Source organism: Dendrobates tinctorius, unplaced genomic scaffold (genome assembly GCF_039654945.1).
Source record: "Dendrobates tinctorius isolate UK_male_01 unplaced genomic scaffold, ASM3965494v1 ptg000107l, whole genome shotgun sequence".
Classification (NCBI taxonomy): domain Eukaryota; kingdom Metazoa; phylum Chordata; class Amphibia; order Anura; family Dendrobatidae; genus Dendrobates; species Dendrobates tinctorius.
The window spans coordinates 25010001-25022500 of NW_027361775.1; the positions used below are offsets into that span (position 1 = coordinate 25010001).

Here is a 12500-nt window from a genome sequence, read left to right on the forward strand (position 1 = left end):
TGAAAAAAAAAATCTCAGAATCAGTGGGATCTGTTGAAGCGTCTCAACGTTATAACCACATAGAGGGACTCTGGTCAGCTTTAAAAAAAAAAAAAGTGGGCCGATAATTAAAGTAAAAATTGGCTCTGTCACTAAGGGGTTAATATACAAAACTCCAAGGTTTTTTTTTGTGTTTTTTTAATACAAGATAGGAAATCACCATGATACAAAGTGCCATAGGTGTGGGATTGATGAGGCACATTTGATGCATATGATGTGGGAATGTAGACCAATAGGCCCATTTTGGAATGAGATCATTATTTGACAGAAAGGGTGTGTGAAGTGAAATTGTTAACAGATCCCCGTGTATGTACATTGGGATTATTTGAAGATGGCCTGGATCTCAACTTGCCCCTATTCATAGTTATGTCTCGTATCTTACTTCAAGCACGTAAACTTCTTGAATTTCATTGGTTAGACACACAACCTCCATCTATGGGAGAACTACAATGAAGGATAAATATAATCAGGCTGGAAAGAGGAGTCTATTATAAGCGTAACAATTCTCAAATTTGAAGAGACATGATGAGTCCTTGGTTAAATACTCCAGGGCTGCCCACAAATCTTATAATTTGAGATAGAATATTTACAATGCTATGCCTTAATTGTTAGTCCTTTTTTCCCCACTGATGAATTTCATATTCTGTTATTTTTGAACTGCTCCGAAAATGCTCCTCTATGGAATGTTAGGATTTGGGTTTAGGGAACTGAAGTTGTAATACTTTGTCTATGTTTTATACTAAGGAATTATTAGGTCACTTATGATGTTTGAAAGATGGAAAATCTGTATTTGGAGTTATTCAATAAAAGTAATTTGAAAAAGAAAAAAAGTCCGATGTATCACACCAAAATTAAGTTAGAGCTTTCGTCCTGCAAAAATTAAAGCATCATACATCTCCATCAACCAAAAAATGCTAACATTACACTTCTCAGAAATTGGCGGCACAACCTTAAAAAATGTTTTCTCCATGCAACCATGGGTGCATATGCTGCAGCCACTAGGAGGCTGACACTATGCAGAAAAAAGTTAGCTCCACTCAGTAGTAAACACACACCAACTGGAGCCAAGCTGATCAGCTTTAACTTCGTGTCAGTAAGAGGTGGACACAGGGCTGCTCTCATTCTTCGCAGAAGATTACTCTGTACCGAAGACAGTTTGCGATGACGGGTGTCCCTTTTTTCTAAGGTAGGTACTTTAGTACAGTGTCACACATTTCAGAATCACCCATAGGATAATTAATTCTGCTTCATCTGGAACCCAGAGTGATCACTTTCAAGGCAGAAAGCTATCCTGGTCAACCTCGGCAGAGGTACCTGGTCAAGGACGGAACAATGTCTGCTGAGTTTATTCAGCAGTTCACTCATCCACAGTAAGCTACGTTCTACCAACTTCCTATCCTGTGAAATGTGTTTGACAGGAAAGGGGTGGTCTCATCAAACAGTTCTTGTCTATATCCTGCATCGTTCCAAAGAGATCCAAGGTGCTCTATGACATTTTTCAGTCCACTTCCAGACTCTGCGATTGAGAACAAACACTTGCAGTCACCTGGACTCAAATCCTCCCCTTCCTTTCTCCCTCTTCTACCACGGAGGTAACCTACTACTTACAATCTCCTCTTAGAAACTTTTATATATCTGTTTTCCATTTCCATCATCTTCGCTATCGCGATTTGACCGTTTCAGTTTCACAGACTGCTCAGGAAACGCAGCGTTCAAGCTCCGGTTACTCCAATCACATCTGGATTATGATCCAAGTAGGGAAACCACCAATCTAACAGAGTCTAGTTTGTCCCTCAGCTCTCTAATGGAAGTTTATATCTGCTCGTACATTACATTTAACTAGTCCTTTTTCAGCCTTCCCACTCTTGGGAACTGCTTTGGGACATCCTGTGGTTTCTTGTGTTCCCCAATGAAGCGATAGAGAAATGAAGATTTGGGGTTTTACCATAAAAATATCTTTCTCAGTCTTCATTGAGGAACACAGCACCACCATTTTCTAAACGTCTGTTGGGTCAGTCTGTATTTCATGTTGCTTCTCCTACTGCTTTAAACCCTTCATGACTCAGCCTATTTTGACCTTAATGACCTGACCATTTTTTGCAATTCTGACCAGTGTCCCTTTATGAGGTAATAACTCAGGAACGCTTCAACGCATCCTAGCGATTCCGAGACTGTTTTTTCGTGACATATTGGGCTTCATGTTAGTGGCAAATTTAGGTCGATAATTTTTGCGTCTATTTGTGAAAAAAAACGGAAATTTGGCAAAAATTTTGAAAATTTCGCAATTTTCAAATTTTGAATTTTTATTCTATTAAACCAGAGCGTTATCGGACACAAAATAGTTAATAAATAACATTTCCCACATGTCTACTTTACATCAGCACAATTTTGGAAACAAATTTTTTTTTGTTAGGAAGTTATAAGGGTTAAAATTTGACCAGCGATTTCTCATTTTTACAACAAAATTTACAAAACCATTTTTTTTTTTTTAGGGACTCCCTCACATTTGAAGTCACTTTGAGGGGTCTATATGGCAGAAAATACCCAAAAGTGGCACCATTCTAAAAACTGAACCTCTTGAATGTAGTTTTGAGTAGCTTGAGAAGATTATTAACCCTTCTGGTGCTTCACAGGAACTAAAGCAACGTGGAGGAAAAAAATGGACATTTTAATTATTCCAACATAAATATTCTTTTAGCATCAATTTTATCATTTTCACATGGGTGACAGGATAAAATAGATCCTAAATTTTGTTGGGCAATTTCTCCTGAGTACACCGATACCTCATATGTGGTCATAAACCACTGTTTGGGCGCACGGCAGGGCTCAGAAGGGAAGGAGAGCCATTTGACTTTTTGAATGGAAAATTAGCTCCAATCGTTAGCGGACACCATGTCGCGTTTGGAGAGCCCCTGTGTGCCTAAACATTGGAACTCCCCCACAAGTGACCCCATTTTGGAAACTAGACCCCCAAGGAGCTTATCTAGATGTGTGGTGAGCACTTTGAACCCCCAAGTGCTTCACAGAAGTTTATAACGCAGAGCAGTGAAAATAAAAAATCTTTTTTTTTTTGCTCAAAAATGTTTTTTTAGCCCGCTATTTTTTATTTTCACAATGGTAACAGGATAAATTGGACCCCAATAGTTGCTGTCCAGTTTGTCCTGAGTACGCTGGTACCCCATATGTGGGGGGGGACCACTGTTTGGGCGCACGGCAGGGCACAGAAGGGAAGGAGCGTCATTTGACTTTTTGAATGGAAAATTAGCTCCAATCGTTAGCGGACACCATGTCGTGTTTGGAGAGCCCCTGTGTGCCTAAACTTTGGAGATCCCCCACAAATGACCCCATTTTGGAAACTAGACCCCCTAAGGAACATATCTAGATGCATAATGATCACTTTGAAACCCCAGGCGCTTCACAGAAGTTTATAACGCAGAACCGTGAAAAGAAAAATATTTTTTTTTCCTCAAAAAATGATTTATAGCCCACTATTTTTTATTTTCACAAGGGTAACAGGATAAATTTGGACCCCAAAAGTTGCTGTCCAGTTTGTCCTGAGTATGCTGGTACCCCATATGTGGGGGGGACCACTGTTTGGGCACACGTTGGGGCTCGGAAGAGAAGTAGTGATGTTTTGAAATTCCGACTTGATGGAATGGTCCGCGGGTGTCATGTTATGTTTGCAGAGCGTCTGATGTACCTAAACAGTGGAAACCCCCCAAAAGTGACCCCATTTTGGAAACTAGACCACCCAAGGAACTAATCTAGATGTGTGGTGAGCACTTCAAACCCCCAAGTGCTTCACAGAAGTTTATAAAGCAGAGCCGTGAAAATAAAAAAAAAATTTTTTCCACAAAAATAATTATTTAGCCCCCAATTTTTTATTTTCCCAAGCGTACCAGGAGAAATTAGACCCCGAAAGTTGTTGTGTAATTTTTCCTGAGTACGCTGATACCCCACATGTTGGGGTAAACCACTGTTTGGGCGCACATCGGGGCTCGAATTGGAGGGAGCACGGTTTAACTTTTTGAACGCAAAATTGGCTGGGATCAATGGTGGCACCATGTCGCGTTTGTAGACCCCCTAATGTGCCTAAACAGTGGAAACCCCTCAATTCTATCTCCAACCCTAACCCAAACACACCCCTAACCCTAATCCCAACCCTAATCATAACCCTAACCACAACCCTAAACCCAGCACACCCCTAACCCTAATCTCAACTCTATCCCTAACCACAAGCCTAACTGTAATCACAACCCCAACCCACTCCTAACCCTAATCCCAATCCCAATTACAACGCTAACCCTAATCTCAACCCTAATTCCGGCCCTAACCCCAAATCCGGCCCTAACCCCAAATCCGGCCCTAACCCCAAATCCGGCCCTAACCCCAAATCCGGCCCTAACCCCAAATCCGGCCCTAACCCCAATTCCGGCCCTAACCCCAATTCCGGCCCTAACCCCAATTCCGGCCCTAACCCCAATTCCGGCCCTAACCCCAATTCCGGCCCTAACCCCAATTCCGGCCCTAACCCCAATTCCAACCCTAACCCCAATTCCAACCCTAATCCCAATTCCAACCCTAACCCCAATTCCAACCCTAACCCCAATTCCAACCCTAACCCCAATTCCAACCCTAACCCCAATTCCAACCCTAGCCCCAATTCCAACCCTAGCCATAATTCCAACCCTAGCCATAATTCCAACCCTAGCCATAATTCCAACCCTAGCCATAATTCCAACCCTAGCCCTAACCCTGATGGAAAATTAAAAATAAAAATATTTTATTTTATTATACGTCCCTACCTATGGGGGTGATAAGGGGGGCGGTGATTTAATTTATTTTGATCACTGTGACAGTGATCAAAATAAATGAATGAATCTGCAGCATTGCAGACTACCAGCGGGCGCACGGCGCATGCGCCCGCCATTTTCCATGATGGAGGCGCCCATGATCCGGGATGGCGGGACACGGGGACGGCCAGAGGGAGTTCGGAGGCCTCGTGGAGGGTGAGAGGGGGTGATCGGAGGGCGGGGGGACCGGAGGAAAGGCGGGGGGGCAGATTTTGACAGCGGCTGCCGATCGGCGCCGTCAGATGGTGGCGGCGGCCGATCAGCGCTGTCAGTCAGGTGGTGGTGGGGGGTCGGTTCAGTGTCTCCAGCCATGCCAGATTTCAAATTTCATTGATAAAATATTACAATCGCTCTGATTGTCTGTTAAAAGTGAAACTGCCAATCAGAGCGATCGTAGGCACGTGGGGGCTAAGCCACGCCCCCTAGGGTTAACTCTAAGGTGTCCTCTGTGTGCGGCTCGTGTGACCTTTCAGTGACCCCGGTCACCCGACCAGCAGGGGGGCTTTAAAGTCATGACACCACAGACGTCATGGGTCATTTTGACACGACTTTTCATGACGCCTATGTGGCGTCAAAGGTCGTGAAGCGGTTAACTCTAACTGAACAGCTTTGTGCCAGTCAGTAGATGTTTACTACTGAGGAGGAGTTAACTTCTTTTTGCATAGTGTCATCCTCCTAACGGCAGCAGCACAAGCCCATGGTTACCTGTGTCCCCAAGGAAGCGATAAAGACTGTACAGTAAGAACCAAAAATCTTCATTTTTCTAAACGTCTGATTTTTTTGACCACTAAAATAATCCAAAAAAAAAAAAAACTACACGTTTGGCATCACCATAATAGTAATAAGGAATATCACACTGAGGAGGTAATTTTTACCACACAATGTCAGAACTGCAGGGTTTTTTTTTTGTTTTTTCTCACAATTTCTCACCACTTGGATTTATATTTTCCAGTTTTCAAGTACACTATATGATTAAATATATGGTGTCATTCAAAAGTACAACTGATTGTGCAAAAAAACAATCCCTCTTATGTCTATGTAAACAGAAAGATAAAGTTATGGCTCTGGGGAGAAGGGAAGGAAAAAAAATGGAAACAGAAGGGGAAATTGCCAAAAATAAGTCATGACACAGGTTCATAAATGTGAAAAAAAAAAAAAATCACAAAAAGTTACGAGTCTTGAAAAATGGTGACAGAAATAAAATATCTGTTCTGCATCTTTCTTTTAAGAATTCAGAATTTTACCACTACAAACATAAAAACGAACTCCACTCCCCACCAAAATACAATGGTGTTGGAATTGCTTTTCTTTTTGTTTGTTTTAACCATTTAACCTGAGTGAGAACTTTTTGTTCCTGATTTCCAGTACGTAATATGGTAAAGTGAATAGTATCATTCAAAATCTAGTACTCGTCCCTCAAAAACCAAGCCCTCGTGCAGATAAATGGACAGAATAATAGAAAAATGTATGTTTCTTGGAAGAAGTAGAGATTAAAACGAAGCCACAACAAGAAAATTTATCTGCGCCCCTAAGAGGGTAAAGGGAATCAGTTACAAGATTTATGCCATCCATGTAATGTTTGATTTTTTTCAATTTACATTTCACTTGAATGAGCGAGTTGTGTCAAAAGCAGATCACAGAAATGGCACAAAACTAAAGAAATTTCAAATAGCAACTTTTTGACTAAGAAACACTAAAAGAAATCAAGAACAAAAAAATTTGGTAGTCAGTAATGGTTACTTTTTTAGAACAAGCAGAGGGGAAAAATTATGGAATCACTCAATTCTGTGGGAAAAAATTATGGAATCATGAAAAACAAACAAAAAAACACTCCAACACATCACTAGTATTTTGTTCCACCACCTCTGGCTTTTATAACAGCTTGCAGTCTCTGAGGCATGGACTTAATGAGTGTCAAACAGTACTCCATCAATCTGGCTCCAACTTTCTCCAATTGCTGTTGCCAGATCAGCTTTGCAGGTTGGAGCCTTGTCATGGACCAATTTTCTTCAACTACCACCAAAGTTTTTCAATTGGATTGAGATCCGGACTATTTGCAGGCCATGATATTGACCTTATGTGTCTTTTTTCAAGGAATGTTTTCACAGTTTTTGCCCTATGGCAGGATGCATTGTCATCTTGAAAAATGATTTCATCATCCTCAAACATCCTTTCAATTGATGGGATAAGAAAAGTGTCCAAAATAGCAATATAAATTTGTGCATTTATTGAAGATGTAATGACAGCCATCTCCCCAGTGCCTTTACACCTGACTTGCAGCCCCATATCATCAATGACTGTGGAAATTTGCAAGTTCTCTTCAGGCAGTCATCTTTATAAATCTCATTGGAATGGCACCAAACCAAAAGTTCCAGCATCATCACCTTGCACAATGCAGATTCGCGATTCATCACCCAATATGACTTTCATCCAGTCATCCACAGTCCACAATTGCTTATCCTTAGCCCATCGTAACATTGTTTTTTTCTGTTTAGGTTTTATTGATGGCTTTCGTTTAGCTTTTCTGTTTGTAAATCCCATTTCCTTTAGGCGGTTTCTTACAGTTCGGTCACAGACATTGATTCCTCCCATCCGTTCCTAATTTGTTTTGTTGTGCATTTCTGTTTTGGAGACATATTGCTTTAAGTTTCCGGTCTTGACGCTTTGAGGTCTTCCTTGGTCTACCAGTATGTTTGTCTTTTAACAACCTTCCCATGTTGTTCGTATTTGGTCCAGATTTTAGACACAGCTGACTGTGAACAACCAACATCTTTTGCAACATTGCGTGATGATTTACCCTCTTTCAAGAGTTTGATAATCCTCTCCTTTGTTTCAATTGACATTTCTCGTGTTGGAACCATGATTCACCTCAGTCCACTTGGTTCAACAGCTCTCCAAGTTGTGCTGACTCCTTTTTAGATGCAGACTAATGAGCAGATCTAATTTGATGCAGGTGTTAGTTTTGGGATGAAAATTTACAGGGTGAGTCCATATTTTTTTCCCACAGAACTGAGTAACTCCAACATTTTTCCCCTCTGCTTGGTCTAAAAAAGTAACCATTACTGACTACCACATTTGTTGTTCTTGATTTCTTTTAGTGTTTCTTCAAGCCAGAAAGTTGCCATTTCAAATGACTTTTGTGCCATGTTTTTGATCTGCTTTTTTTCTACAAAATTAAACAACTGAATGAACAGCCTCCAAGGCCGGTGATTACACATTTTTTGCCAGGGGTTGTAGAACACAGGTCATAATTCATGATCAGTGCAAGATCACCAACACTAACACAGATTCATCAAACTATTTAGACCATAAATCTGGAGTACAACACTACGAAAAGTTACAAGGTTAAGCAAAAATGTAGCGGCTTTTAGTGTTTTCAATTTCAGGCACTCTTACCAAAATGGGCGAGCTGGGGCAGGACAGGGCATGACGATGCCAGCTCGTCTAATTCATGATGATTTGTGGCATATGGCACAAATCTTACTACAGTCCCTGACTCAAGTAAGATTTGTGGTGAGGCGCATGGAGGTGCCCGCCACTTCTAAGATGCTCCAGATTCATTAAGAATCCTGCGTCTCTTAATGAATCAGGCGCCTTTGATTCAAATATCCCTTCTCATCAGGACCGGTGTGAAATATGCCGATCTTAATGGATTAATCACTGACTGACAGAGGATCAGCATTAGGGCCGGCTGTCGGTCAGTGCCAAGGGTGCGGTTACAGCAGCCGCTCACTATACACAGAGTGGTGACAACCAGCATCGGCGCCAGCCCTGTAATGAAACCTCAACGCTGCCGGGAGGAATTATGTTAGGACCCTGCTGCTGGGAGGAAATTAAGTGCGGGTGCGCAGGCAGGTTCAGAAAACTAATGCCCTGCAGATTAACCCCATATCCCCATTTTCTTCACTAAACAGGTTCGCTTTAAGGTTTGCAATTTGATTGAAAACTGGCTCAAGGATTGCATCCAGAGAGTTGTGGCGAATGACTGCTATACTCTTGAGCTGTTTTCAGTTGTAAGTGGTGTAACCCAACATTCAATGCTGGGTTCGTAGTATTTCAGCTTATTTGCTAAGGATATTGAAGAAGCGATTAATAGTGTTGTTTCTATTTTTGCTGATACCAATCTATGTTGTACAACATAGTATATTGAGAATATTCATAAGTTACCTGGGGACTTGGACAAATTGAGTGTTTAGGAATTCAATTGGCAGATTAGTTTTAATGTGAATAAGTATATGCCTCTATGTACTAATAATCTGAAGACATCACAATTATTGAAATAAGAATTCAGATTAATTCACCTGGCCGCAATGGGGACTGATCTAAAAGCTTGTCCAAAAACAGCACGGTCTGAAAAGTTTGCCAGTCTGCAATATTGGCAAAATTGGTAGCAGCTTCAATGTCTAAAGGTTCAGCCATCCACAGTTCACTCAAAGCTTCCACGGAGGAAGTGAATATGGATCCCTGAGAAAGATCTGGTTGGGTCATTGGAGGCCCTGGTGCATTCAGCCAGCGCTCAAACTGCAGATCTGGTGGGGAAAACAGATCATGAGGATTTGGCACTTAGAATTTAAATTGATGCATGCTACCATAGTCTGTGACTCACCCTCACTGTATGTTGTACTCTCCCCCTTCAGATGAGGGAAGAAGCTGAGATAAGACTCCAGCAGATCTTGAGCTACAACACTGCGGAACTTAAATTTCTCAATATAATCCTGTATGAGAAGGAGATGAGGATTACTGTGCGACAATAGCCGTCATTAAAGAAATAAAGTACGTTAAATTATTATACCCTGAGGAAGGCATCAAAGTTGTCTTGGTCCCCGCACAACTGGGACAGATAGTGCACAAAGCAGAAGCCCTTCTCGTATGTGAACAAATTCATGAGGTTACTTGGGTTCACACCTGCGGAGAAACACAGAGGACTGCAAACTGATAACTCACTCATCAGATACAAAAACTGAAATTGTATAGACACTGGTCAACTTTAACAGCATCATGTACAATCGTGATATGTAGAAACATTAATATTTTCTTCTTGGGAAAAGTCAGGTAGTCCTTGTGACCATGATTCCCCATGGTGAAACATTAGCAAAAATCTGCAACAAAAAAAATTGACATGTTGCCGATTTTAAATCCACAACACATGGTGACTACTGACCAGAATTTTTCAGGAGTGCATGGCTAAAATTACATAAAAAAATTAATGAATTAATCTATGTAAAGGCATATGTGTTAACATATGCACATACAATAAGGAGATATGTATTAACTGCAGAGATTTCTGCATCAAAAATGTGTCTCTTGGTAGCAAAAACGCTGCATAGCAAATGTCCATTTTTTGCATGCTTTTTTTGCCACATTCATTACAGTGGATGCAAAACTGCAAAAACTCTGAAAGAATTGACATGCCATAGATCGGAAATTTCTTCAAATCTGCAAAGAAAAAATAAGCAGCATATTCGTGATATTTCAGAGATGTTATTGGGGCAGTAAAATGCTGTGTTTTTTGCAGAAAAAAATGTGACAAAAGTGAAAAACACCCTAATAGTCTAAATTCCCCACACACCCTAATCTACAGCAATATCTATTGAGGATAATATATCTGAAGTCTGGCGTAATTCACATTTTAAGAATACACTGCACCAGTCTTAAAAAGGGTTAATTTTCTGAGGTATACAATTCAACAAACAAAACGCAAACTGACACTTTATAACTTGCATTAAAGGGAGTCTCTGTCACCATGAATTTACACTTCAAACTAACCACAACGTCTTTCAGGTAAAGGAGCAACAAGAAGAATAGTTCTGGTTTTAAATCTATTCTCCGCTGCTCCAAAAAACAACTTTAGTGTAATCTGAACATGCACTGTCCGTTCCACACCCTTATTTCAAAAACTGTTACTCCTATGTCGATTGACAGCTATAGCCCAGAGCAAGTACTGTCACAACATAAAGCGGTTTTGTGATCACTGTCCTTGTACAGTGGAGTGCACACAAATCGCTCTCTACTCGCTCCTGACATTGCTTGTCACCTCTGTTTTCACTTCATTGCAGAAGAGTACCACAAAAACTAGTCTTTCCATGCAACTGACTTTGCTACACTGCTATATCGAAGCAATTTCATCAGCGAGGAGTGAGCGATTTCTGTGCTCTCTTGCATTGAATTCATAACAGAGCCAAAAAGCAATGTCAGAAGCGAGGAGAGAGTAATTTGTTTAACCTCTCCCACAAAAGGTCAATGATCACATAACATAAGTTTATCTTCAGATAGAGATGGCTGTGGGCAAGTCAGCACTATCAATCAACATAAAAGGCGTGGCGATAATCTAATAATCATGTTTCCAGAAAATAAGGCAGAGCCTTATATTAATTTTTGCTCCGAAAGATGGGTTGGAACTCATTTTTAGGGGTTTGTTTGTTTTTTTTTTCTTTCCTTGAACGACAATCCACATTTATTCTTAAACAGAAAATCAACATTTATTCAAATATAATCATAATCACACACACACCATGGGGAAAATAAGTATTTGATACACTGCTGATTTTGGAAGTTTTCCTAACTACAATGAATGGAGAGGTATTTCATTTCTATCCTTACCTCACTTACCGTATTATAGTTTAAAATGTCAAATAAATAATTTTTACCTGGATCCAGTTTAGCTTGCAATCGACTGAATGGTGTATCCTGACCAAGAATTCGAATTTGTCGGTGCAATGCTTCTAGACGGAAATTGGTTTCTAGGCATGTGAATGAAGCACCTTACCAATACAATGAGGAACAAACAAGTAAAGGTAATGTAGACAATGTATTAAACATATATGATAAAAGCAATCTGAATGCGAAAAATGCACTGCACAAAAAGTCACTTCTCAAAGAGTAGAGAAAGTCATCGGAAAGTTTACTCACCATACACCAAAGTGGTGATGCGGCGCTGGGCATAGGTTGCCAAGCCTTCACTCAGCCACATTTCCTCCCAGCTGGCATTTGTCACTGCATTCCCGAACCAGCCATGTGCAATTTCATGAATAACATCAATTAGAAGGAAATCCTCACTGTCCAGGATGGAGCAAATGACGAATGTCAGACAGGGATTTTCCATGGCAACAATGGGGAAGGATGGGGGCAGGAAGACTATATCGTACCTAGAATGAAGGAAGGGAGGACGATTGAGAGACTCTTAAGGGGGATGCATTGAGGTAAACAATGTACAACAGTTCTTAAGGCTGAGTAAAAACAATTGCCGGACACTGGTCCGGTGTCCACATTTGTACTCTGTGGGAAACATTCTAAAGCAATGCGAACTTCAGCTCCAGCTTGGTCTGGGTGTCCTGCAAATTAATTTGCTCAACTAATGGTTCCACAGGAAATATTTTGAAAAAAAAAAATCAATATACAGATGTGGACAAAATTGTTGGTACCCTTCTGTTAAAGAAAAACCCACAGAAGTCACGGAAATAACTTGAAATTCAAAAGTAATTTTCAATTTAAATTTATACCAACTAATGAAAATCAGAAATTGGTCTTCAATTGAGGTTCAACAGAAAAATAAAAAATAATGAAAACGGCCTGGACAAAGATGAGGGTACCCCAACTTAATATTTTGTT

At 40.6% G+C, this 12500-nt stretch overlaps 1 protein-coding gene across 1 annotated transcript in view; it reads right to left on the minus strand.

Moving 5' to 3' along the window:
- The window catches only part of RNPEPL1 (arginyl aminopeptidase like 1), a 72960-nt gene that overhangs the window by 17136 nt on the left and 43324 nt on the right, over positions 1-12500 (minus strand). The window contains exons 5-9 of the mRNA XM_073589284.1: positions 11802-12037; positions 11540-11653; positions 9685-9797; positions 9499-9607; positions 9194-9421 (exon numbers count right to left, since the gene is read on the minus strand). Of these exons, the coding sequence (XP_073445385.1) occupies positions 9194-9421; positions 9499-9607; positions 9685-9797; positions 11540-11653; positions 11802-12037 (800 nt within the window). The remainder of the gene's footprint in view (positions 1-9193; positions 9422-9498; positions 9608-9684; positions 9798-11539; positions 11654-11801; positions 12038-12500) is intronic.